The sequence below is a fragment of the Tenrec ecaudatus genome, chromosome 13 (genome assembly GCF_050624435.1).
Source record: "Tenrec ecaudatus isolate mTenEca1 chromosome 13, mTenEca1.hap1, whole genome shotgun sequence".
In the NCBI taxonomy this organism is placed as follows: domain Eukaryota; kingdom Metazoa; phylum Chordata; class Mammalia; order Afrosoricida; family Tenrecidae; genus Tenrec; species Tenrec ecaudatus.
In genome coordinates, this window is record NC_134542.1 from 130,937,484 (window position 1) to 130,965,359 (window position 27,876).

The following is a 27,876-nucleotide window of genomic DNA, read 5'->3' on the forward strand; positions in this document are numbered from 1 at the left end:
AGCTTAAGGCTACAAATTATTTTTAAAATATTTCTGTGCCCAGAGTAGAAAACTCCAAATTTATTTTAGGCACAAGGCCCTGAGTCCTTCAGAGAAAGCTTGTATGTTCTTTCAGGACCCGTTTGAGTCTCTCGTCTCAATGGTTATAAGTGTGTTGCCATCATTTATTTGCCTGTGTCTTCTGACATATTTACTGTGAGCTCCGGGAATTAACAAATTTAACTTAATTATCTTAATGGTTTGGGTATTTGTGAAAGGCTATAATGGTTATTTATCATATGGTTGTTTCAAACTGCGGACCTTGTAGCTAACAGCACAGTGCCTAACCACCCATCTGAGGCAGTGAAAGCCCACATCCATGTGCAAAGCTTCACGCGGATTAAGCTTCCCTTGGATTCCCTCGGTCTACGTGAACAGCCCTGTCCTCAGAGTGCTTTGGAAAGTGGGTTCCTGCAAATAGAGTTAGGTTAAAATGTGGTACCTTACCATTTGTTTACCCCTTTGATTCATTTTTAACTTGTTCTAGTTTTTATTTTCTGCTTTCCTTTGGATTGAGGATTTTCTGTGTTGTTTTTTTTCTTGTTTTGCTAGGATTTTCTATATATGAAATTCAGGATATGTAATCTATAGAGACAGTAACTAGATTAACCATTTCTTAGAATTGTGGCAGGAGAGAGCTTGGGGGAAATGAGGAGCTATCATTGGATACAAGAATGAAGATACTGTTCTAAAATTGTGGTGGTGATGATGATGACATAACTTTTAAATATATTTAAACCACTGAATTGTATGATCTGAATTATGTGTCAGTAAACCTTTTTAAAAATGATCTGTGTGAGACCAGAGTGGACAACAGTTCATCGAAAGCAGTGGTTCTCAACCTTCCTAATGCCACCACCCTTTAACATTAGTTTAGTTACTACTTCATGACTGTAATTTTGCTACTGTTGAGAATCAGGCGACCTCAATCAGGCGACCCCTAAGTGGGTCGCAACCCACAGGGTTAAAACATAGAGGAGAAGTTGGTGGAGCAGCAAGACTAAGTTAATGAAAGTGAAACAATTAGAGCAACACAAGAAGAATAATGACACGATGTAAAGAACGTACCAACGTCACTGAACATGATGTGTAGAAATGGTCCAATAGAGTCATGTTTTGCTAAACATATTTTCACCTAAAATAAAATGCTATTTTTTCAAAAGAAAATATAACTGCAAAACTTTGGATCTAATCCTACTGCAAAAAGTTCTTTAACAATTAGCAGATGAGCCATGAACGATCTGAAGCTCTCTCCTAAGCCCTGGAGAGCCCTAGTCCTCAGCATGATGCACAGTACCAAAAAGCTGGAAGAGTGGATAAACAGACTCTGGTACACACTGCAGTGGTACGCCACACAATGCTAAAGAATCATGATGCATCTTCAAGACACCTTGTACTGTAGATGAACTTAGAGAATACGAATGTGAATGAAAATTACGTGGTCACTCGGGCAGATACCATGAGAGCGCTATGACAAAGGCAAGGCGTTTTCACGTACCAGAAATATTCCCTGAGGGAACCAGTGGTGGGAAGGGAAGAAGGGTGAGTCTGTCACTGAAGGGGAGGGCAAAAGAATGGATGAAATCTCGCTATAAAACACCAACAATGAAAAACGCAAAATTAGTACTAGTACAGAGAAACAAGGATGTAAACAAATAACATCAGTTGGCTGGCCTGACACCTACATGTCTACATTGGGCTTGTTTCCTCTGTTTTGGTCAGCCAGGAAAGAGGCAGTCATGGTGGGGCACTGGCACGGCGAAGCCAAGGCTCTGCTGGGATGATGTCTGGACTTTTTGAGATGTCTTATGAGCTATTTAGTGTGTGCTCAGCTCTCTGCTTGTTGTTGTTTCCAAACAGAGCCCTCTCAGAAAAACTTGTCTCCGTCCTGCCAAGGATGAAATGCCCACACCAGCTGGAGCCCCACCAGATCCAGGGCATGGACTTTATTCACATATTTCCTGTGGTTCAGGTGAGAATCTGTGTGGTGTCTTGTCCTCTGAACATCAGAATTCCTATGCGCCCCTCGGCCATCTGGCCTGGGTCCTGTAGCTGATAGGTGTGTGTGGCTTTGGTGAGGTTTCCTGATGCCATCCCTGGGTTTACGCTGCCACTGAGGAATTTTGAATGTCCCATCGTGACTTCTCATTGCCCTGCATGCTTCGGTCCCTTCCAGTCTTTCTACTCGTTGTACGTGTACTTCGTTCTGGCTATTCCAGCCCCACGGACATGGTCACAGATTTCCTGCCACTTGCTGTTTCCGCCTCTCTCAAGCCGTTGCGAGTGTTGATTCCTGTGCTGGGGTGTTCGCTCTTGCCTTCCTTAATTGCCTACTTCGTATTCATTCTCTAGGTCTATGGGCTCCACCAAACCTGCCCACGGAGACCTTCCCTGGCTTCCTAATCGAGACAGGTTCTTTTTCCGTATCCATGCGTAAAAGTACTTCCCTGTCTTCCACAGAAATCCTCTGCATGCGGCTGGACTGTTTATGTTTATTTATTTAAGTATCTGCCTTCGGACTGCAAGCTCCATGAGTTCGGGCTCTAGGGCTATCTTACTTACTGTGTGTCTGCAGCGCCTAGTTGGAGTTAAAAACATGGTTTCCTTAGGCTTTGTAGGTTCAAATCCCAGCATCTAGTACTTTGTAGATGTCCGATACAATTGATGTTTCACTGCCTAATGGGAGCGACATCTCCACCCCAGCCGTTTCCTGAGCCGCTGTGCTGACGGCTCATGCACTCCCTCCACCCCGAGTCTGCACTTCTGCGCCTGAGCTTCACCTCTAGGAACCTTGACTGAAGAGAAGTAAAGAGATTTATCTGCGTTGCCTGCTGTGCGATGTCTTTGAAGCACCTGATTCTAAAATGTGAGGCTCAGAGGAAGTGTCAGTAATGTGCTGACCGGAGAAGCTGACATGAAGATTACAGTCTAAACTCCCGGTCTCTTAGCTTTGGGTTTGCCCTTTTGCCATTTATGCAGCCAATGAGAAAGAAGAGGAACAATTTTATATTAAGATTATATTGTGCTGGAGTTATGAAGAACATGGTTTCCTGAGACACAGCCCAGCTCTGTCACTTTCTAGCTCTGTGACCTTGGACAAATGACTTCTCATCTATTAAATGGAGGCAGTTGTTGTATCTGTTTAGAGGGAGGGAAATACACATTCATGTGTATAAAGCACTTACATGAAGGACTGACATTTAGTAAGGACGTTGTACGTATGTGGACCTGCTGCTCGTCTGCTGTTTCTGGTAGTCTTTCCCTGCATTAGACTTAAACCTGAACCATGAAGTTAGTTTGGGGGACCTTAAATTTGTCAGAATGTGTTAATGTGAGGCTAAGAATTTAACTCGAGTTTTGGTTACTGTCTGCTTCAGGAGGTAGAACCTGGTCCTGTGTGTGAAAATGAGCAGAGACCCTGTGTTGATCATTGCTAAGAAACCCCACAACATCAAGCGGTGACGTTGTTATCCTTTTCCTGAATTTTCCAGAGATTAGACTTACTCAACTGTACATAATAAGAACTTAGTGGGGCATGAGGGAGGGTAGGGGATGGCAAAAACCTGGGTCCAGATGCGAGAAAAGGGTGTATGCGATCTACAGTCAGTGTGGGCGTTTTCAACATGTATAGATGCTCAACATTGAGGGTAGAATCCTGGAGCAGCTCTTGTCTGGATGCATTTCTGGTGTAGGCAAGTGGGTACAAGAGTTCTTAATTTCACGGACTTCCAAAATGGTAGAGCCTAAAAGGAGAGGTTGACCTAGAATCGCACCTCTATTGCGCTGGTTAAGGACATTTTAAAATCTTCATCCTGCCTTGCTTTTGCTTTCATTTCTGAAGAACAAATCCATTTAGTCACCAGTCTCAGAATAAAGCACCCTATAAAAAATGGCACAGCGGGTGGGTTGCACAGTGGGGCCAACCGCAAGGTCAACAGTGTGAAACAGTCAGCTGCTCCAATGGAGAACGGCGGGGCTTTCTGTTTCTGAGAACTGCCCTAAAGATGCATTACAAATAAATTCCCAGAAAGATTTTCAGTCTCGGGGACCCACAGGGGCAGTCCTGTCCTGTAGGGTCACTGTGAGTCAGAATTGACTGACAGCAGTGAGGTAAGTATAAAAATTACTAATGGATGTCAGACTGCCTCCGAATTTGAGGAGACAGAGAATCAGGGTTGGCTTCAGCCCAGTGTGACCACTGTGAGAGGGAGAGCAGAGAGCTCCGTTTGCCAGCGTTTCGTCACTTACGCCAGCTGCCCTCGCAGTCTTGGCTTCTCTCGTTTGTTGCAGAGCTCACAAGTGATATTGGTGATTCTGAGCTTTGTTGGGGAAGTAACAGGTGCAACTTGGGCTCAGGAGCAGGTAGGGCAAGGTCTGGAAGGCTCCCTCCCGAAGTGGCGAGTATGTCCCTCCCTCCAGTGTAAGATGGATCTCTTATCTCTTCTTGCCTGTGCAAACGCCTTTCTGCTGTTTATATCCCCTTGGAGACAGATCTCCTGCTGACCCCGCAGGACAGGCCCCTTTGGGTCTCTGCCCTCCTTGGGCAAGTGTTTTAAAAGCTTGGGTCCACTGACACACACCCAGAGGCCCCCATCCTACCAGTAAACCTTGGCCCAACAGCACTCCACTCGTCTCCTTCATTCAGGAGGTCTGTGTGCAGTCACCCACCAGTCTCCTGGTTCTGCTGCCACGTCTCAGTCTTCAGTGTGTACCGAGAGGTTTACCTCAAAGAAACGGCTCGCACCGTTGTAGAGGCTGGCAAGTTCTAAATCTGGGCCAGGTGTCACACTGAAAGTTTCTTCTGGCTCACCTAACTTCAGAAGCTGACGAAGCCAAGCTTGGCAGACCGGGGTCAGGCTGATGACTCACAGACTAGAGAGGCTAGTGGCTCTCGGGATTGGCAGTCAGTATGACAGGCCACTGGCTTAAGTCAAAAGAGCAAAGATCAGATGACAAGGTAGTACAGCAGAAAGCAAGAGAACTTTGCATAGATTCAAAGCAGGCCACGCTCACAAGAATACCCCTTTCAGTCGACTGGCTGCTCATAACTGCTGTATTCGTGGAGGTGGCCACTGTGTCTTAGATCTCATCACGGAGGATGTGTACAGCGAAGTGCCAACACTGGGAAGCACAGCCCAGCAGGTCAGCTCTTCACACCATCAGCCGCTCGGGGAGAAAGTTGATCATGCCTGCTCCCATAAAGATTTAGCCTTGAGACTCAAAGGGGCAATTCTACTCCGTCCTACAAGGTCTCTGTGAATTGGAATTGACTTGTTAGCAGGGGGCTTCATTTGGTGGTGACATTGAAGATGTTAGGACCTCTCAGCCAGAAGCACCTTTTCTCTGCTTCCCACGGAGAAGCTCTGCCTCTGGGGTATCAGGAGGCTCATGCAACAATATTGCTAGCAGTAGAGTTTGTAAAAATATCAGCAAACCAGAAACTCCCCAAATGTCCATTGACAAGAGAAAGGGTAATTGAAACCACGTTTAAATACAAAATTTAAGAACATGCCAAATAAGAAAATATATTTTATACAATAGGTAGCAAAAGCATATACCCAGAGCAAACCCATTGCTATCAAATTAATACTGACTTATAGTGACCCTACACACACAGCTTCATCTTTCTTCCAAGGAGCAGCTGGTCAGTTTGGTCTGCTGACCTTGTGGTTACCAGCCCAGTGATTTAACTCACCAGGGCTCATTGGCAAGTATAAATGTAGACAGGCATTGATGTACCAAAAATAATCGTGACCATCAAGTCAGTCGCTAGAAGACAGGGTCGAAATGCCCCTGTGAGTTTCCGAGACCCTAACTCATTGGGGGAGTGGAAAGCCTCCTCTTTCTCCTGCAGTGATAGAGACAGAATGAATGGAATCATACATTAGCGATTACCTCTTTGGAGGAAAGAAAGACTGATGGGCGGTAGTTATCCAAGAACTTTCAGATATTTTTCTGGATTTTCAGTGTTAAAAAATACTTCTCTTACCCTTGCGTCTAGTGCTGAGATGTCATGAAACCAATTGCCATCCGGGTAATTCCAGCTCAGCAACCAGTGGGTTTCCAAAGCAATAATCTTTAGGGAAGCAAGGTGAGACCTGTTTCTTCTTGGAGCGACTGGTGAGCTATAATCATGACCCTTCAGTTGGCAGCCAAGTGCTTAATCATTGCACCATTCAGTGCTTGATGAATGTTCTCAGGGATGAATAGAATGGAGAGACATCAGAAGAGGCTGGACTTCACTCTCTTGCCCTCAGTGCACCTGGGTCTTTGTACATGGTGGTGCGTGTGCAAGCACGCGCACAGCACACACGCGTAATGGGCTCTTTGACGTCTGTTTTACATAGGGGTGCATTTTACATAGGACTGGCGAGAAGCAGCTCATTTTAGGTCTGTGTATCAGCCCCACAATGCTGGAAAATATTTAATAAACCCATTTGTCAGTCTTATGGTTCAGAACAGGGGCCCTCAAACTTTGTAAACAGGGGACCAGTTCGCTGCCCTCGGACCTGTTGGAGGGTCAGACTATAGTTTTTTAAAAAAAACAAACACTATGAACAAATTCCTATGCACACTGCACATATCTTATTTTGTTGTAAAAAACAAATGGGGCAAAACACCCAGCGGGCTGGATAAATGTCCTCGGGGGGCTGCAGTTTGAGTACCCCTGGTTCAGAGAATCAAGCTGTGACCACTAGTCTGAGGGCTTGCTAGCTCTAGATCAGTGAGATAATTACATAGTTTCTCCGAGCTCCGCTTCCTTAAAACATGACCAGTACTATAATGTTGTGAGACTTACAGAGAACACCAGACTTAGAGAACGTGGACTTTTAAAATCTTAGTATTTTGGGGGATCTTTCTTTTTAATCTACCAACCTAGAATTTTATTTGCTCCCCTTTCTCTGGTCTCTGTTAGCAGTACAGGAAAGAGCTTCACTTTAAGAGATGCCACTGGGCCTTGTGGTTGCATTGTGTGTCCGGTGTTTCCAGAGCACTGTGATGGCATGTGCTCCTACAGCAGCAGCTATTAGGTGGAAGGGACTCACATTGCCGGCCTCCTCCTAGCCAAGAAGGGTGTTGAGCCCTGAGGCTATGCAGTGAGCATGCCCAGCCCCTACACGGCTGCTGAGCACCAGGGCTGGCTGGGCCGTGTTCACATCTCTTATGTCTAGCCAGTTGCTTTACCATTAAGTATGTCTGGCATTTCTCCTCAGGTGAGTACAGTGATTTGGATTCACAAGTTGTATGCTCTGAGTTGGCATTTGTTGCTGTGGGATTTCATACTGACCAGCTCACGTTTTCCAACTTTCCATTTTAGTGGCTGGTGAAGCGAGCCATAGAAACAAAAGAAGAGATGGGAGACTACATCCGCTCTTACTCCATATCCCAGTTCCAGAAAACCTACAGTCTCCCAGAGGTCAGTCTTTTTTTGCCTTCGCTCTGCAGTCACCTGAGAAGATGAGCACACACTTAGAGACCCGTGTGGAATGAACGGTGTAAGCTCGGGTCCCAGAAAGGATGCTTCCTCCCAAGCCCTTCTCCGGACACCCCCTGAGACTTAGTGCCCCTGCCCCTGCTGGGCCTTGCCCGTGTATGGGACCTGGGCCACCGTATTCCTTTGAACTTTCTCTTTAAAGGGGCGTTGAGTTCAAAATCCTCCAGGATTGTCCTTTTGTGTCTTATGTTTTTAAGTAGTAGTCTTTTGGGAAAATAAAGATGTTTTCCATGTAAAAAATACTAGAAATTAATTTCAAAAAATGTGGAAAATACAAAGAAAATCATCCATACTCTTGGTCACCTGTCCAAACAATTTTTTCCTCCATGTTTTTTTGTTTTTGTTTTAAACGTTTTATTAGGGGCTCATACAACTCTTATCACAGTCCATACATATACATACATCAATTGTATAAAGCACATCTGTACATTCTTTGCCCTAATCATTTTCTTTTCTTTCTTTCTTTTTTTTTCTTTTCTTTTTTTACATTTTATTAGGGACTCATACAACTCTTATCACAATCCATACATATACATACATCAATTGTATAAAGCACATCCATACATTCCCCGCCCCAATCATTCTCAAAGCATTGGCTCTCCACTTAAGCCCTTTGCATCAGGTCCTCTTTTTTTTTTTCCCCTCCCTCCACGCTCCCCCCTCCCAATGTGCCCTTGGTAATTTATACATCGTTATTTTGTCATATCTTGCTCTATCCGGAGTCTCCCTTCCCCCCCTTCTCTGCCATCCCTCTCCCAGGGAGGAGGTCACATGTGGATCCCTGTAATCAGTTCCCCCTTTCCAACCCACTCACCCTACACTCTCCCAGCATCGCCCCTCACACCCTTGGTCCTGAAGGTATCATCCACCCTGGATTCCCTGTGTTCCTCCATGTTTTTACAAGCTTTTTATTCTGGTTGTGGTTCCAAGAGTCATGTGAGTTTACTTTCCTTCTTCACTTAATCTTTTTCAGATTAGCTCAGGATCCATTTTAATGCCTGTACAAGCTATTTTGTTTATGTAATGTCTTTAAAATAATATTCTCTCTATTAGGCGTCTATAATCTTTTACCACCTTTAGTGCAGTTTCCTCTGTTCCATGGGGGTTGTCTGTCTGGTTGTGATGCCTAGGTGGTGACGAGACAGGCCTTACAATCTCATTCATCCTTAGATCCTACGGCTCACATTAGGAGCCACCCTGGGAAAGTGAGGGGTGGTGGTCAGGCCTGAGATGGGTGCTTTCACTGAGCAGCCACTGTGGGCAAACACTCCTGAAAGACAATGCTGGGGTTTCTTTTGTTAAAATAACTGCCCTTTGGTGAGACTTTGTGACCCCTGTCTTGGTGGTTGTTTAAGCTGGGTTATCTATCCAGAGATGCAAAGCTCTCTCTCTCTGTCTCTCTCTTTCGCGCGCGCGCACACACACACACACACAGAAACTTACAATAAGAAAATTATTCCTACAGCTAAAGAAGTAGGAAAATCTCCTCTGGTTTCAAGTGTCTAGGTCACTTTTTTTTTTTAAATCAGTATAATGGGGGCTCACACAACTGTTACCACCATCCATATATACATCCATTGTGTTAACTACATTTGTATATTTGTTGCCCTCAGCATTCTCAAAACATGTGCTTTTGATTTGAGCCCTTGGTTTCAGCTCCTCAGTTTTCCCCCTCCCTTTCCACTCACACCTCCATCATGAGCCCTTGATAATTTATAAATTATTATTATTTTATCATATCTCACACTGTCTAGTGTCTCCCTTCACCCACTTTTCTGCTGTCCGGCCCCCAGGGAGGAGGTTATATGTAGATCCTCCTAATCATTTCCCCCTTTCTATCCCACCCTCCCTCCACCCTCCCGGTATCACCACTCTCACCACTGGTTCTGAAGGGATCTTCTGTCCTGGACTCCCTGTGTTTCCAGTTTCTATTTGTTTCAGTGTATATCCTCTAGTCTAGCCGGATTTGTAAAGTAGAATTGGGATCATGATAGTGGGGGCAGGGGGTGGAAGGAAGCATTAAAGAAATAGAGGAAAATTATATGTTTTATCGTTGCTACACTGCACCCTTACTGCCTTGACTCCTCCCCATGACCCTTCTTAAAGGAGATGTCCAGTTGCCTACAGATGGGCTTAGGGTCCCCAATCTGCACCCGTTATGCACACATTTGTCTTCAGCGATCTTGTCGGGAAGGTGGGTATCATGGAATGTCTGTTTAATTGAGCAAAGTGTTCTTGTGTTGAGTGGAGGCCTAATGTCTATCTGCTAACTTAATACTAAACCTATAAATATGTGCACACAGATCTCTTTCTCCATCATCACATATAAATAGATTTACATGTGTACTTGCCTGTATTTAGACCTCTGTGAATACCCTGTGCCTCCTAGCTCTTTCCTCTATTTCCTTTAATTTCCTCTTGTCCCACTATCATGCTCAGCCTTCATTTGGGTTTCAGTAATTCATCTCAGTCACATTGCCTTTGATCAATCCCTACCAGGTCTCTTATACCCTCTTTGCCACTAATTTTGAATCACTTGTTGTTCCCTTGTCCCTTGGTTGGTTAATGCCACTTCTTTTCTCCCACCTCCCTCTCTCCCATATCCTCCTGGAACCATCGATCCACTGTTTTCTCCTCTAGATTGTTTTTCCAGCCTATCTTATTTAGATAGACCTGCAGAGATAATGATATGCTCAAAAAAACGAGACAGAGCAAAACAAATCAACAAAAGAAAACAAAACAACAACAGAAAGAACAATGACTAAAAAAGAGAAAAGCCTGTAAATAGTTCAAGGTCTGTTTGGTCACCTTTAGGAGTATTTTCCAGTCGAGTCTGATAGGGTGCCATGCCCTGGCCCCAATGTCTGTTTATGGTACTCCCTCTGGACTTCCTTGCTCTGTGGCCCTTGCTGTTCTGTTGCATGCCTTTAGTGTTTTTTCCTCCATGTGGTGGGGTCAGATCAGGTGCAGTTCCCACACTATGTCTCCACTGTTGTCCCTGTAGGGCTATGGTCAGTGAGGGATGTCATGTCTCTTAGTGGGACCAGCCATATGGTCCTCTCTGTGCATTGGCTGCTCTGAGGAGGGATGTCGTCCTCGTGGCCTGATGGGCCAGGATGTGCTCCACTCTCTCTTCCTCCCCTTCATTTGTTCCCGTGTGCTCTGATCAGAGAAGTTCCCCTCCCTGAGCTGTAGCTTCAGTGCTGTCCTCTGAAGTAAATTCTAATGGGGGGAGGGGTGGCTGTTGGGACTGGGGCCGGGCCCTCAGATCTGGGTCACGTGTTATGCTGGAGAATGCCTCCTGACTTGGAACTGATGAACCCAGATCAGCAGAAATAACACAGGCTGGTAGCTGCAGCCAGGCCTGTAAAGCCAAGGTCCAAAGTTTAGACTTGTGAGGGGAGAGGTAAATAAATCTAAGGTCTGCAGATCAGATTACTGGCTAGTAGGATCTGTAGGCAATATAGCAGATCATTGGCCCAAGTTTACAGTGAAGGTCGATGAGCCAAATGCGGGAATTGGACCCAGCAGAAAGAAAACTTTCCCGTAGTGTCCTGATAAAGGAAGGCGGTCACATTGCCCAGGAAACTTGCTTGTGATTGCACCAGGGCTCTAACCCGCTGGGCTGCTCACGGCGTATTCCATTGTGGAGGTGGTTCTGTTGTGTTCAGACCTGATGGCGACCGTTCCCTGAGTGTGGAGCACAGGTTCGTGCTTCTGCCTTTCTTGTCTTCATCCTAACTTGAGTGCTGCTTCTCTGCACACCTGCTTCACGGTTGTCGTCTGGGGGATTTTTTCACAGCAAATGCTGTGGCTACTTCTGCTCACTGTAGCGTGCCTGACGGCATCGCTGACATGATCTATGAGCATGTCTTCCACAGAGTTGTTTTTACATGGGATGCTAGGACATTTTCAGCTGAACAGATTGCTCTGTGATTAAGGATGTTTGGGTAGCACCAGTTAAACAGTTAAACTGGTTTCTTTACCCCAGGATTACTCTGGAGCTTTAAGCGTCCGTCTCAGACTAGGGCATGCTCTAGCCTGTGTTCCCACTTTGTTTCATCATGGAACCTTTTTTTTCTAGAAACACTTCACAGGAATAATGGTGCCTGAAGCAGTGTAGGAGACACTGGCCTGACATTGAATTTTGGTATTTGATCAGAACTTTTAGTAAATGGCAAGACCAAAAGTAATGTTTTCTGAGGTGCCATTTGCCCAGGACATTCAAATAGTAATAGTTCCAGCAACAACAACGATAGCTATCAAATACTTGGAGTTTCTGGGTGTTACAAAGAGTTCAGTGCACCTGGACGAGGCTTCGTCCTAAGCAAAGTACGCCTGACTCTGTTTTGGAAAGCCAGAGTCATGAAACCCCCGGGGAGCCCTTCTGTTGGCCCACACAGTCACTGTGAATCACAACCGATTCAACAGCAACGACGCGCAGCAAGACCTTGTATGTTCCAATCCCAGGACCTGGTGTGCCGATCTTTTAATTCTTACAACTGCCCCTGAAGTAGGCTTTGTTCAGAAACTTCGATTCACGACGAGGTGATGGTGCAAAGCTTCAGCACCCATGCGCATTTGGTACCCACTCTCCCCGCTGGTCCCCTGTCTTACCAGGCTGTGCGGGTCTGAGTGGGAGCCATCTGCAGGGGTCCTTGCATTTCCCCACAAAGATTAGATTTACATTTGTTAGAAAACAATACCAAGCAAAACAGCTGTAAGGCGCCAGGTTATAAGGAACGTTTGTGCGTGAACAGTGGTGCCGAGCTTTGGTTTTCATGGAGAGTTCATTTGCTCTCTGTTTTGTCTTGTAGGATGATGACTTCATGAAGAGAAAAGCAAAGGCCATCAAGACCGTTGTGGACATCTCAGTAAGTTCCTCTGCTACCGTTCTTCTGTACGCACCCTGTAGCCTTCGCACACGCATGGCTCCTGAGATGTCCATCTGCCAGCACTGCCCAGGCATGGAGCTCAGGTGGCTCTTGAGGAAGCCCTGCCTCCTGTGTCCAGCATCAGGCAGCCAGCAGCATTGACAGGTGGAACTGGCACAAGCATTGTTTTCCCTAGTTTTCCCTAGTTCCCGCTTTAAGAACTCTTCCAAGCCTAAACCCCTCCTCTTTTATCTCTGTTGTAAGTTGTAAACCCGATGAAGAACTGGGGTGGTAAATTGAGGTTACTATCCCCTGGTGATTTTGGAGAGGCAGAGTCACTTTTGAACTTTACATGGGAAACTCCAGAAACACCTGTCATTGTACAAAATGTCTTCATCGCAGGGCATTTGCATACATGTGTCCACGTGCTCAGTACAAGAGGTAGTAAGGATCCTTGTCAGTAACCCACTGCCCCCATCCCAGCTGATGAGATGAAATGCATGGCTTTGAATTCTTTTTGGAATAAATCATGTGAGCATTTTCATGGTATCATACTAAGTATGCTACTCGATGTTGTGAATGAAGTGCAGTAGCCTATTATAATGATCTTTGGTGCTGCAGTGGTTAAAGCACTCCACTGGCGACCTAAGAGTCCATGGTTTATGTCTATCAGCCTCTCCATGGGAGAAAGAGGCAGCAGTCTGCTCCTGTGCTATGTGAGCCTGGGCTTCCCCAGAGAGGTTCTGAGCGCTCCCTGCAGCACCTATGATCACAGCCAGCTAGAGCAACAGGTTTGAATTTGCATCGGGTGTATCGTCTATTATGATTTCATCAAACTTAAGTGCCAGGTGCCTTTTTTATGTCGACTATTTGGGTTGCGTACATGGTGAACTGTAAAGATTGAGGTGGCCCTGCTTCTGTGGCTTTGAACCAGTTGTTCCAGAAGAAGAATCCAGAGCATGCCTCTTAAAAATAAACACGTGGCCTCCTAAGGTGATTTCTCTGAAAATACAGTTTTTTGTTGCCGTACAATATAAAGTGCTCGTTGAAATTTTTTTTAAAGTCTTTATATCTTTTCCAAAAACTTTTGAGAGAGAAGCACTCCAGTGAAGCATGTTGTCCAATTTGGTGGCCTTCTTGCACAGTGAGAAATACTACGACATCAGAGTCCGTATTTTCCTGGTTGTGACATGGATGTTCATTTTAGGACTCTCTTAACATCTTTGGGTTTTTTTTTTCAAGATGGATAGGGAGAAGGGAAGAAAATTACCGTAATCTCACAACCCAGTAGCAGCCATTTTCAGTGCTTGGTACTATTTCTTCCATGTTTTTGATGGCCATTTTTTAACTGAGTTGAAGTCACATTTTAGGTAAAATTTTGTATTCAGTTCTTACTTTCTAATATGTGGTATTTTGTATACTATTAAAGATTCCTCATAATAACATTTCTGGTGAGAAATAATAAAAAAAACTGTTTGGATCTATACTATAGCATTACCCATGTTTTAAATGATGCTTTATTCCTAGAAACGTAGACAGTGATCCAGGTGGACTGGGACAGGAGAGAAAGAATTTTTTTTTTCACTCTTAAACTCTACTCTTTGAATTTTATACTACATATATATTACATATTAAGAGACATTAGGTTAAACTTTTCATACTTAATTGAACATCTTCATACGTAATCCTCTATCTGTGTGAACCCTGGGTAAAAAAATAAGAAAACATTAAGCAATTCTTGGCTGTATCATCCCAATTAGACTGTCAATATTTATGTCCATTACAAAGAAATCTGGCCCAACAGGATGTGGAAATTGTTCAACAGTGTCATTGAAACTAAAATTTTATCAGAAATAATTCCTCAATGGTTACACAGCAGGGTGTTGACAAGAAGTTGAAGCTGGAATTAGAAGAGGATATAGCACCACGGATCTCATCGCTTAGGACAGATGGCTCTTTCCTGAAAGCAGAGAACCCCAGGAGTCTCAGTAACGCACAAGCACAATTCCGCCCTGGCCGATAGCGTGTCCGCAGTCAGAGTTGGCTGATGGCAGTGAGCTTGGTTGGCTTGTATAATTGCATGAGTCTCAAGGAACAGGCTTCATTCCCACCAACCCCTCATCAGTCGCTTTTTGGGATACATGTGTCCCACTAATAATATCAAGATCTACGTGGCCTCACAAACATTGCTTTTATTTTATTCAAGATGCCTGCCATCTGAAAACACATGATTTCAACAAAAAATTCTAGGCAGAGGATAACTGGGCCTTAAAAGGGTTAGCATCTATGGGAGACAATTTTTTTCCATCTTAAAATAGGGTATAAAGTTGCTGTGTGGGTTGATTTATCAATATATTTAAAAGTACTAATTAATAAGGCCAATACATGTATATGTGTATTTACCTATAAGTGTACATATATGAGGTGGGTTTCCAGAATGTGTAGCAAAACAGAATCAAAAGGTAATATTTTCCACACACTGTTGAGAATCACCCCTTATATATTATGAAAACACCCTAATACTGTTTTATTGTTGCTACTTCATTCACATATGAACTGCTGGATGGGAAGGTCCTCCAGGCAGCATTCCCAATGGAAGAACACACCGGAGTAGTCATTTACACAACATGGTTTAGGTGATTTACTGAATTCAACAAAGTATTTCCTCCCGCCTAGACCAAATGCTTTAAGAACTCAGCGACCATGTTTCCATTACCCACCTTCTGTCACTTCTTATTTACATATAGAATTCTAAGCATATACAAAAGCTAACTAAACAGTCAGTATGTGTCCTAGTGGAAAATCTTAACAACAAGATTATGAGGAAAGATGCCGAAGTTCAGAAGGACTAAAAGATCTTCCTGCACAGGCTTCATGGCTGTGGAGGACTGATAGCTCGGAGAGAAGGGTGAGCTGTGCCGGAGGGGAAGTGAGCAACGTCCCTAGAGGGTGCGGGAGGGGAAGTGAGCAACTAGCCGAGAGGGTGCGGGAGGGGAAGTGAGCAACTAGCCGAGAGGGTGCGGGAGGGGAAGTGAGCAACGTGCCGACAGGGTGCGGGAGGGGAAGTGAGCAACATGCCGAGAGGGTGCGGGAGGGGAAGTGAGCAAGGAGCCGACAGGGTGCGGGAGGGGAAGTGAGCAACATGCCGAGAGGGTGCGGGAGGGGAAGTGGAACGTGCCGAGGGAGGCACAGCAAAGCCCCACTCAGTGCTGTCAAGTCAGCACAGCCTCAAAGTGACCCTACACAACAGACTGGGGGAAACCTCAGAGAATCAGCGCCAAAAGTATGGTGCCTTCTTATCTGGCGCGCAGCTATGGAACTGGAACAGAGTGGCAGGCGGACTGGCTTCCTGGCCAAGGGACTGCATGGCTGAGAGACTAAGAACTGGAGACAGACTGGGCTGCTTAGGGGCTGAAACTCCGAGATAGCCTTGCGTACCACACAGCTTAGTGGCTTAGAACTAGAGAGAGACGTGACCGCTGGCTGAGGAGACCAATCACTATCCTTACTGCTTGCTGATCCTGACTTGTGGTAACCGCTGACTTCCCTTACAAACCCCCTTAATTGAGAGTTGACTGGGTTCTGTGTGGCCATGACAATGAATTCTCAAACCCAGCATAGACGTAGCGTAGTGTTAGAATTGGTGAAGTGGGAACCATAGAGGCTCGTGCGGCCCGACCTTGTGGCAGATGCGGCCCTCGTTGCCATTCATTGCACTGTCCATTCAGTCCTCATCATTGCGTTAGTACCTAAGAGCTTTGTTTCATTAACGGGAGTTTTGTTTTAAGGTGTATTCATCCTAGTTTTAGCAAATTTATCTTCCTGGACTCCTTCAGGAGATTGCACTTGGCAGACATCTGTGTGGCCCTTCAGCATGGAAGGCGGTGTGTTTACGGGGCTTTTACATGAGGTGTCTCTGTTAGAGATGGATTTGGACTATTGAGCCCCTGTGGGGGTTAGCCTTTGGGGTCATTTGGGAGCCCCTGAGGCGTGCTGCTGCTTCCTGGTTGAGTGTGGTCCTGCCCCCTGGAGCCTTGAGTGTAAAATGCCACATTAGTAGTGGCTGTTCCACCATTAGCTCCGCTGTTTCGTGAAAGGGTCGCCTGTCGTCAGTGGGAGGGCAGCACTTGGGAGTTCATGAAACTTCTGTGCTGTGCTCTTTGTCTTCTCTTCCCAGCTGTTTGCATGTGTGCTCTGTCCGGTGAACTGACTGGTTCACAGATCGCACTGCCGCAGTAGAGGTCTGTCTGTGACTCTGGTTGTGCAAGAGTTCTCTGCTCTGCAGATAATTCCCACTCATGGCAGTTCCATGTGTCACAGTGTAGACGTGAGCCCCATAGGCTGTTTTGGTTTGTTTTGACTGTTTCATGGAAGGTGCTCAGCAGCCCTTTCTTCCATGGGTTCAAACTGTGCACTTTCTTGATGAACTCCCTAGAGCACATGTTTGCACCGCCAAGACTCTGACTTATAAAAGGCCCCCTCAGTGTCTTCACCTTGCTCAGGACAAATGAGCACACCTCACCCCGCAGGATGATCAGAGTAGAGGGATAGAACATCTTGCAGAGTGGTTCAGAGCTCCAGTTCTGGAGTCTTTGACTCCGTCCATCAGTTACAAACTTTGTAACCATGGACAAGTAATTTGGCCTCTTTCTGGTTTAGGTGTACGTCTATGGACAGAGAACAAGGACAGCTATCCCACAGGCATGATGATCATGCAGTACATAAAAACTATACATGCCAGGCACATAGCTTCAGTTTAAAAAACCATTAGCTATTGCTACCATTAATGGCAAAAGAATAATCTCAAACTTCAAATTTTTTAATAGAATTATGTTACTGAAGGGGAAAGGGGGAAGGAGGTAGAATGGGGGTGGGGAGAAACTGAGATGATGACATGGGGGAACAGGGCACTAACCCAGGGGGATAATACTGCTTGTGTCCCCACAGAATTAGAAGGTGCATACAGACCCCACCATGACTCACCAAACCAAGAGGGCAACGTAACATGGAGAGATCCATAAAAAGAACCAGCCTGGCCCCACCATGGAAGGGTGTGCCGCAGAGAGTGACAGTAGACCTTCTGTTGGGGGGAAGGAACCCACCCACCATACTCAGACAGAGACGAAGCAAATGAAGGGGGAGGAAGGGAGTGGAGCACACCCTGGCCCACCAAGCCCTGGGGACAACAGCCCCGCTCAGAGCAGCCAATGCACAGAGGACCACATGGCTGGCCCCACTAGGAGCCGCGACGTCCCGCGCTGACCCACAGCCCTACATGGGACAACCCTGAAGACAGTGTGGGATGTGTGACAGAGCTGACCCCACCACACCTAGGCTGAACACTAAGGGCGTGCGATAGAACAGCAAGGGGAGCAGAACAAGGAAGTCCTGAGGGAGTACCAAAAGTAGACTTTGGGGCCAGGGTGTGGCACCCTTTCAGACCCGACCAGAAGATACTCCTAAAGGTCAAAAAACAAAAGACCTTGAACTATTTACAGGCTTTTCTTTCTTTCTTTTTTCCTTTTGATTTTATATGTCATTGGCTTTTTGTTGTAGCTACCACTTTGTTTGGTGCTGTCATATTTTTATGTGCATATTATCTCGACAGACAGGTCTATCTAGATAAGATAGGCTGGATAAACAACATGGAGAAGAAAACAATAGGATCAATGATTCCGGGGTGGGGCGAACATGGGAAAGAGGGAGGAGTGGGGAAAGGAAGTGGTTTTAACCAACCCAGAGACAAGGGAACAAGGAATGATTCAAAACCAGTGGCAAGGAGGGTGTGGAGGCCTGACAGGGAATGATCAAGGGCAATGTAACCAAGAGGAATTACTGAAACCCAAAGGAAGGCTGAACATGATAGTGGGACAAGAGGAATTCAATGGAAATAGAGGAAAGAAATAGGGGGAAATGGGACATACATAGAGGCCTAAATACAGGCATGTACATATATGTAAACACATTTTATGATGGGGAAATAGATCTATGTGCATATATTTATAGGTTTAGTATTAAGGTAGCTGATGGACATTGGGCTTCCACTCAAGTACTTCCTCAATACAAGAACACTGTGCTTGATTAAACACACATTCCATGATACCCACCTCCCCAACACAATCGCTGAAGACAGATGTGTGCATAGCAAATGTGGTGAAGAAGGCTGATGGTACATGGCTATCGAGAGATGTGGCGTCTGGGATATTACAGGCTTGACGGTAAACAAGCGGCCATCTAGCCCAGAAGCAACATAGCCCACATGGAAGAAGCACACCAGCAGTGTGATCACGAGGCGTCGAAGGGATCACGTATCAAGCACCAAAGAACAAAAAATCATATCATCATGAATGAGGGGAAGTGCGGGTTAGGGGCCCAAGGCCCATCTGTAGGCAACTGAACATCCCTTTGCAGAGGGGTAGCGGGCAGGAGATGAGTCACTCAGGGTGCAGTGTAACAATGATGAAACATAAAATTTTTCTCTAGTTCTTGAATGCTTCTTCCCCCCAACTATCATGATCCTAATTCTACTTTACAAACCTGGTTAGACCAGAGGGTGCGCAGCGGTGCAGATGAGAACTGGAAACACAGGGAATGCAGGACAGATGAACCCCTTAGGACCAGTGGTGAGAGTGACGATAGCGTGAGGGTGGAGGGAAAGTGGGGTAGAAAGGGGGAACTGATTACAAGGATCTACATAAAACCTCCTCCCTGGGGGATAGACAACAGTAAAGTGGGTGAAGGAAAATGTCAGGCAGTGTAAGATAGGATAAAATAACAATTTATAAATTATCAATGGTTCATGAGGGAAAGGGGGACGGGGAGGGAGGGGAAAACAGGCTGATTCCAAGGACTCAAGTAGAAAGCAAATGTTTTGAGAATGATGATGCCAACAAATGTACAAATGTGCTTGACACAATGGATGGATGTATGGATAAGAGTTGCCCAAGCCCCAAATAAAATTATTTAAATTAAAAAAGGAATTATGCTACCAAGTTATTATCATTGCAAGAATAGAAGAATAAAAAAAACTAGCAACAGGCAACCTTTCCAGGCCTGTTAGTCCAACCCTCATTTGACAGATAAGGAAACTGAGGCCTGGTAGGAAGAGCGTCTTGCTTGTGGCTTAGCAGTAGTGCTTTACAGTTGCCCTCTGACATGGAGACTCCCATTCCTCAGGCAAACTGTAATGAAACCCATGTTGCGTCCTGTGAGAAGGCTTAGCTGAAATGACTGGTGGGCGACTGGAATGCCCACCGTGCCAGCTAGTAGAGTGCAGAACTACTGGATCGGGAGGTAAGCGGCCATGAGCCAGGCCTAAGAACAGAGGCCTTTGAGAAGTTCATCTCTGCTTCCTTTATAGTGAAGTCACCGTAATCGTATCTGCCCTCTCTCTGCCTCATAGTGTGGTTAGAACATGCGAAAGGTTAGATATTGCTTTAAAGCACAAGGGATAATTCAACAAAGCCCAACCTTGTTGTTGCCAGGCAGAATAAAGGGTGCTTTTCACGGTTGGTTTCAGTCAGCTATTGTTTTGGAGCGGTTTTTTAGAAGAATCCAATTTCTTGTCTTGAATCACTGACTGGTAACTAAGGAAGAGGGTAGTTAAGCTCAATTATATAATACATTGTAGCAGCAGGGCTCAGTGGAAATGAAATGGTATGCATAACTGACGTCATATGATTTCATTATGTTTTTTTCTCTATAAATCTGATTCATGCTATTTTTGGCTCCTTGCTGTGAGCATCAGCAGCCAAGGAGGGACGCTTTAAGCATCAATTTGGACAAGCAACCTTGCAGCATTGCCCACCCAGCCTCATCCCAGACCCTTTTCCGCAGAATTGTTGAAGTTGCGTGGTGTGCTCACAGAGGAATATTTTTGCTGTGTGTTTGAAAACGTTTATGAAAGGACAGTGAGGGTGAAGTTAAGCATCAGCCTCGGGGGAGGACAGGCCTAGTTAGAGGAGTATGTCTCTCTGGAGCAGCCTGGTGGTAAATGCTTGCGACGGTGACCTGGATGGAGCTTAGATGTGATGAACTCAAGTGTAGAGAAGAAAGGCCAGATTTTATAGAATTATTTGGGGAAGCACTAGGTTGTATATTTACTTAGGTCTTTCTTACTCTTTAGTGGAGTTTTCCAGAAAAAGCATGTTTTCATAGTCGCCTATATATCTAGACCTTTCTACTAAGAGCAATAGTATAAACTATCCAGCCATTCAGCAATCACAGGCGGACATGAACTCAGAAACTTTTTAAAGCCTTAAATTCAAAGGAGCTTTTAATTCTGTTAGACCTAAATACTAGAAAAAAGATGATACCAACTCTTCAGTGATAGGGATGCAATTCACAGTGTGTGCTGAGATGTATTTTCAGGTAACCATTAAGGAACGACTAGGTAGGCATACACTCCTAAAAAGTTGAAGGGTGGCACCTTACCATTCCTAGCTATGTCTTTTTATGAAAACACAAAATACACAGTTTCACTGTCTTTAATTTATTAAGATGTGGAATTTACATGTACAACTATGACCGTGTTTTGTGTCGGACACATGCTAAAATTATTCTCATGCACACACGAAGGAGCTACAAAAATTCATAGATCTATGGAATGAAAGGATACTAGAATTTTCCCATGAGCTTTCTGCATATATAAAGGTCCTAAACAAAGTATGTTAGATGTAACAGGTGCATGACCAGTCAGCATTTGTTCTGTTATACCTAGAGTCCTGTGGGTCAGAACCTGCGTGTGGGCACTTAAGAGTAACAGGTGCTCCATAAACCTCTAACCCCAGGTGACCTAGTTTGATTGCTAAGCTGTCAATCAAGTAATTGATACCCATTGTACTGTCTCAGCTGATAGCAGTTCAGTAGTAGAATTGTAACCTTGCAGGAAGAGGACCCAGGGTCTCTTCTCTGTTGACGCACCTGTCTTAGGGGAGGTCTCGATGTTGTGATTCGAACAGCTTTCATTGGGACTTCCTGACTTGAGATGGCCTAGAAAGATGGGCCTGGTGCTGTATTCCAAAATCGGCCATGGAAACCCTGTAGGTCACGGCAGTCCAGTCCCCACCCAACCATGGAAGTGACGCAGAGCCAGGCAGCATGTGTCCTTGTGCAGGAGTTGCCGTGAGTGGAGCCAACACAGCTGCTGCTAGCGGCAGCGGCACTTTGTCAGGGTGCGAGTAGGCAGCGAGGCAGAGAATGTTTCAGTAGCCTGCTATCTGTAGACGCACCTCATTTAAACAAGTAAGTTACAGACGATGAGGGCTTGGGGGAGCACTCTGAAGTTTAGGGTCTACCGCTGTCGGAAGACAGTTCTTTCCACGTTTGTGAAGGGAGACGGCTGCCTGGGACGCACTCGACAGCCCTCCCTTGTTGGGCTGCGGAGAGACTTTTATGGTTTATTTTCATGTATGTATTTTTTAATGAAAATTTTACATGGTCGTGAATTGGCGCATAACATAAAAAATGTACGAGGGAAGACCCCTCTATGAGCATGAGCTGCCCTGTTAGCACCCGGTTGCTCAGCATAGGGGTGCATGCGCATCAGCAAGGCTTATGAGAGTGTGCCTCACCTCCATGATAGGATCGCTGAAGACAAATGGGTACATAAGCAAATGTGGTGAAGAAAGCTGATGGTGCCCGGCTATCAAAAGAGATAGTGTCTGGGGTCTTAAAGGCTTGAAGGTGAACAAGCGGCCATCTAGCTCAGAAGCAAATAAGCCCACATGGAAGAAGCACACCGGCCAGTGCGATCACGAGGTGCCCAAGGGACCAGGTATAAGGCATCATGTAAAAAAAAAAAAAAGATATAAGTGTGTGTATGTATGTGTATATATGTGTATATGTATATATGTATGTATATATATGTATATATATATCATATTAAATGAAGGGGGAAGTGCAGAGTAGAGACCCAAGGCCCAAGTGTCGACCAATGGAGATCCCCTCATAGAGGGGTTTAGGAGAGGAGATGGGTTAATTAGGGTGTGAGGTAGTATCGATGAAGAACACAGCTTTCTCCCGGATCCTGGATGCTTCCTCCCCCCAGCTACCATGATCCGAATTCTACCTTGCAGGGCTGGATAGGACAGAGGCTGTACACTGGTGCATATGAGGGTTGGAGGTACAGGGAATCCAGGGTGGATGATACCTTCAGGACCAAGGGTGTGAGGGGCGATGCTGGGAGAGTGGAGGGTGAGTGGGTTGGAAAGGGGGAACTGATTACAGGGATCCACATGTGACCTCTTCCCTGGGAGAGGGACAGCAGAGAAGGGGGGAAGGGAGACTCCGGATAGGGCAAGATATGACAAAACAACGATGTATAAATTACCAAGGGCATATGAGGGAGGGGGGAATGGGGAGGGAGGAGGGGAAAAAAAGAGGACCTGATGCAAGGGGCTTAAGTGGAGAGCAAATGCCTTGAGAATGATTGGGGCAGGGAATGTATGGATGTGCTTTATACAATTGATGTATGTATATGTATGGATTGTGGTAAGAGTTGTATGAGTCCCTAATAAAATGTAAAAGAAGAAAAGAGAAAAAAAAAAAAAAGAGAGTGTGCCTGCCTGCCTTCCCTGACCTGTGATTTCACAAACCTGCCTCCTCCTCAGTTAGAGCAGATCCTGGGTGCTCTGGGGCCGCCTGCAGTAACAGAGCCATATGCTGGGGCCGCGATGGGCAAAGGCTAGCTGTGAGCAGTGACTGGCTGAGGCCCCAGCACCGGTTCACGAGAAGAGCCGCTCACCCTGAGTCACTGATGTCTCATCCGTTTTTCAGGATGTGTACAAGCCCCGGCGGAAATACAGACGACAACGGGGAGCAGAGGAGTTGCTTGACGAAGAATCCCGAATCCATGCAACGCTTTTGGAATATGGCAGGTAATGAGTGAGACCTGGTGTAGATGTTGAGTTAATAAAACCATTTAAGAGAAATTATTAATTAAATTTCTTCATGTGCTTTAATATAGATTGGCTTGAATCTTAACTGAATTGAGTCTTGAGGGTCCAGATACTTCCAACATCAATAACTTTTTTTTACTGGTATTGAATAACTGAAGGTTTTGTTGTTGGTAGTTTCCATGGTGATAGTAGAGAGACATGGTATTTGAACTTCTTTGGAAATGCGCCTGGGCTCTGCCTTCCTTGGGACTCAGGATAAGGGGGCATTTGCAGAGGTAGTGGACTGCGTGCTGCTTGTATCCGTCTTTATTAACATTCCCAGGGAAATATATAGAATCGGGACAGTTGTAGCCATTTCGGTGTTTGTGTTAGTTAAAAGAATGATTTCTGTTTCCTGGGAGGATTGTCTTGACTAAGAAATGAAGAAACTAGGTGTTTCCTCACTTCTAAAAAATAACTCCTATTTTTTTAGAAAGCAGTTTTTATTTTTATGCCCCTAATTTACTTTATGGGAATATCAAGGGAAGATAAACAGAACAAAGGACTGTTTTTTGCCCACTGCGCCTCCTGGTTAACAGTGGGTATTAATCTTTGTGCCCTGGTTTTCTACTTAGGGTAGCCGATTACTGGATGTGAGTATTTCTTTTTGAGCTTCCTTCCTTCCTTCTGAAAGTGGCTGTGGTGTGCTGCTCTTCCTCATGACCCCGCACTGTCGGGTGGCTGAGACTAACTATGCCGTCACTAGCAGCTTCTCAGCTGATCACCTGGTGGCTGCTTCTTCCAGAGAGCTGCAGAGAAACAAGGGAAACGGACTTACCATATGGACTCGAGTATAAGCCAAGTTTTTTAGCACATTTTTAGTGCGATTTTTGTGGTGAAAGTAGGTGCCTTGGCAGATATCCTGGTCGGCTTATGCTTGAGTATATATGGTAAGTCCAGCTTTTAACTGACTTTGACCCGCTTTTTTTGACGGGTAGGGTTGTTGGAGTCTGGACTATCTGTCTTTTCATTCCATGTAAAAGACAATTAGGCAGAACAATAGAGGAAGAAGGAGAGTCAGGAAGAGGAAGAACAGTGCTTGGCTGATTGCCACTGTGAACATTTGCACTTTTCCCATGAAGAGACGTGGGTAGTGCCCGGCTGCCAGTATTGAACATCTTGATCTAAGTTTCGATGGAATCCTGATCAAAAGTGGGGAAATGTAGCACACAATTTAAAATTTGTGTGAGTTGCAGACTTTGTGGAGCCATGGAGAATGGTTGAACCCCTTCAACCGTGGCTCTGCGATTACCTATAAACTTGAAACCAAAAGTACCCCTTGAAGTCATCTCAAAACCAAGCAGCCATGTGGCTCACTTTAACACGTAAAAAAGGTCTGTCTTGAGCATTATGCTTTTTTAAAAATCATTTTATCGGGGGCTCGTGCGACTCATCACAATCCATACATCCATCCATTGTGTTAAACAAATTTGTACATTTGTTGCCATCATCATTCTCAAAACATTTGTTTTCTACTCGAACCCTTGGTCTCAGCTCCTAATTTCTCCTCCCTTTCTCCCCCACTCTCCCTCATGAACCCTTGATAATTTATAAATTATTATTATTTTGTCATATCTTACACCGGCCAACCTCTACCTTCACCCACTTCTCCGCTGTCCGTCCACCAGGGAGGAGGTTACATGTAGATCCTTGTAATCGATTCCCCCTTTCTCCCTCACCTTCCCTCCACCCTCCTGGTATCGCCACTCTCACCACTGGTCCCGAGGGGTTCATCTGTCCTGGATTCCCTTTGTTTCCAGTTGCTATCTGTACCAGTGTACATCCTCCAGTCCAGCCGGATTTGTAAGGTAGAATTGGGATCATGATAGTGTGTCGGGGGGGTGGGAGGGAAGGGGGAAAGCATTTAAGAACTAGTGGAAAGTTGTATGTTTCCTCATTACCACACTGCACCCTGACTGGCTTGTCTCCTTCCAGCGGCCCTCTTTTAAGGACTATCTAGATGGGATCAAACTGACAGCTACAACTTGAAAGATACAATAAGGGTTTGTAGAGGCCAGTGGGCTTATGCTAATGAGGGAGGAGCAACTCAACATAGGGTAAGGATTATTGTGTGACTTGAAGAATGTTATCGGTGTCACTGAGTTGGATTGGTGTATGTTGTTGCTATGTGTATTCTCAACAACACAATACGTAAAACTAAAAACAGGAGTTGGCGGGGGGTGGGGGGGTGGGGGGGGAACGAGTCCTGTTAGTTCTGGTCCCAGGCCACATATGTTGTGGCTGTCCTAAGAGCTCACTGATCCTCAAATGCCTATTATGAGTCAGGCACTACTAAACAAGTTGCATAATTTGCAAGGAGAGAATGCAGGGCCTCTTGTTAAAATATTAAGAATGTTAAGAAGGCAACAACAACCAAAGGGGAGGGCCCTTCGGAGCAAGTTGCTATTCCCAAAGTCAGCCCTGGACACCCTGATGCGGTCTGTCTGGCCAAGTCCTAACTGCAGGAGGATGTGAAACTGCCGGTTTGGGCAGGCTAGCACTGGAGAGAGGATCCTTAGGGTGTCACGTGTTCCAGAGCCAAAGAGTACTTGCCGGAGTGGTGATTTTTCTTCTTCTTCTTTTTTTTTGTTAATACTTTTTCTTTTCCCTTTTCATGGAAAACGAAGCATTCCTGAGGGTGGAAAAAGAGTTGGAGATTCAGTAAATCACCCACCTCACTTGATACCATGCTAAGATTTTAGGGGGCTTCCCTGCTCCTACTCAGATGAGTTGGTGCCAGATCGGGCCATGGCATGGTTTGTTGGTGAAGTTAAGAGTGTGAGGAAGTAAGTGTCTAAAGACCAATCACCTGTTCCTGTTAGTGGGTCTGCTGATTTCTAAACCCAGGGTAGTTTGATGAAGAGCCTTTTGCTCTGTTATTTTTCCTTTAGGGAAGGATTACTTTGTTTTCATTTTTTGTGTGGTTTTTTGTTTGTTTGTTTTTAGCTTTTCTGGCAAGGAGAAAGTGAGTTTGTGAGAGTTGAAGGGAGGTTTCTTTATTTAGTTTATTCTCCTTTTTGAGAATAGCAATGACAGGATCAGAAAAATGTAAACTACCTTGCTCAAGATCACGACATTATCCGGAGGCTCAGACTTGAATTCAAGTCTCTCTAGCCCCAGAAGTGTGTCACTGTCATCACTCACAGATGATGTTTGAGCCTCGGTGACTGTAGTTGGCAGGCTTCTGGCTTTGGAAAGTAGCCCTGTCTTTGTTACTGGACTGCACCGAGGAAGAGCGTCCTTGTCAGAACGGACAGCAAAGTGAATAAAACTTAATGCCCCGCAAAAGTCTGTATTCTGTGCCCTTTCCCTAGGAAACCCCTCTTGTTTGGGGGCTCCCCTCATACCCTCCGCAGCTTGGAGTGCTTTCATATTAGATGAGTGTTGGGTGGCTGTGTTGGTAAAGAACTTGAAACAGTTTCCTCTCTATAGGAAGTCCCAGTAATCAGTAAATGTGAAGTAAGTAGTTGCTGTTACCGGTATCAGCATCATTGGTCGCAGCAGCTGACACTTCACAAATGCCCTGAGGTATGACCTGTGGATTGCGGCCCTGAACAGAGCCTCCTTCTCTGTTCTTAATGACTTGGCGCAAATACTTCCGAGGGCGGTTCAGAAAGTTTGCAGGAAAATCTCACTGTCTTTTATATCCATTTATCCACAAACTTGTTGACGCTTATTATCCATAGTTCTAACCCTCTCCCTGCCCTAAATAATGAGAAGTTTCGACCCCTTTTCATTCCTTTCCTGGCAATCTGAGGCACTGCTGGCAATCTGAGGCACGGCTGGCAATCTGAGGCACTGCTGGCAATCTGAGGCACTGCTGGCAATCTGAGGGCTTGGAGGTATACTGCGTTCTGATTTCTCTTTCACTTCACTATGCTGACACCCTTTAACGACTAATCCCTACCTATATGACTACTAGTGTAGGGGTCCCCAATCTCCTCTTCTAGGAGAAAAGAGACCCAAATTCAGCTACAATTTATAGAGAGACATTTATTTAGTCTTAAACAGGACAAAGACAACTCATCCAGATGAGGGAGACCATCAGCAAGAGGCCATAATATTGTCCAAGACTTCTCAGTCACACAGCCACACAAGTAGGACATGGAGAACCAAAGAGCTGCCACAAAATCGTGATTGGCAGCAGATCAATTTCTCACAGCGTCAGGCAGGTCTGTGTTTTGGAGACTGACTCTATTCTTGATAGAAAAGCTCACAAGACAGATGGACATTGGGCCTCTACTCAAGTACTACCTCAGTATGAGGACACTTTGTCCTATTAAACTGGCATTCCATGATGCTCACCTTCCGGACATGATCACTAAAGACAAAGTAGTACTGGTACAGATAGGAACTGGAAACACAGAGAATCCAGGACCAGTGGTGAGAGTGGTGCTACCGGGAGGGTAAGGGGAAAGTGGGGGAGAAATGGGGAACCGATCACAATGATCTACATATAACCCCCTCCCAGAGGAACAGACAACAGAAAAGTGGGTGAAAGGAGATGCCGGACAGTGTAAGATATGACAAA

General features: G+C 45.4%; 1 protein-coding gene across 2 annotated transcripts in view; it reads left to right on the plus strand.

Moving 5' to 3' along the window:
* CCDC93 (CCC complex scaffolding subunit CCDC93) overlaps positions 1-27,876 on the plus strand; it is a 104,756-nt gene that overhangs the window by 21,134 nt on the left and 55,746 nt on the right. For both annotated transcript variants that reach the window (XM_075530272.1, XM_075530271.1), the window contains exons 4-7: positions 1,900-2,011; positions 7,358-7,456; positions 12,352-12,408; positions 23,185-23,285. In XM_075530272.1, coding sequence (XP_075386387.1) covers positions 1,900-2,011; positions 7,358-7,456; positions 12,352-12,408; positions 23,185-23,285 — 369 coding nt within the window. The remainder of the gene's footprint in view (positions 1-1,899; positions 2,012-7,357; positions 7,457-12,351; positions 12,409-23,184; positions 23,286-27,876) is intronic.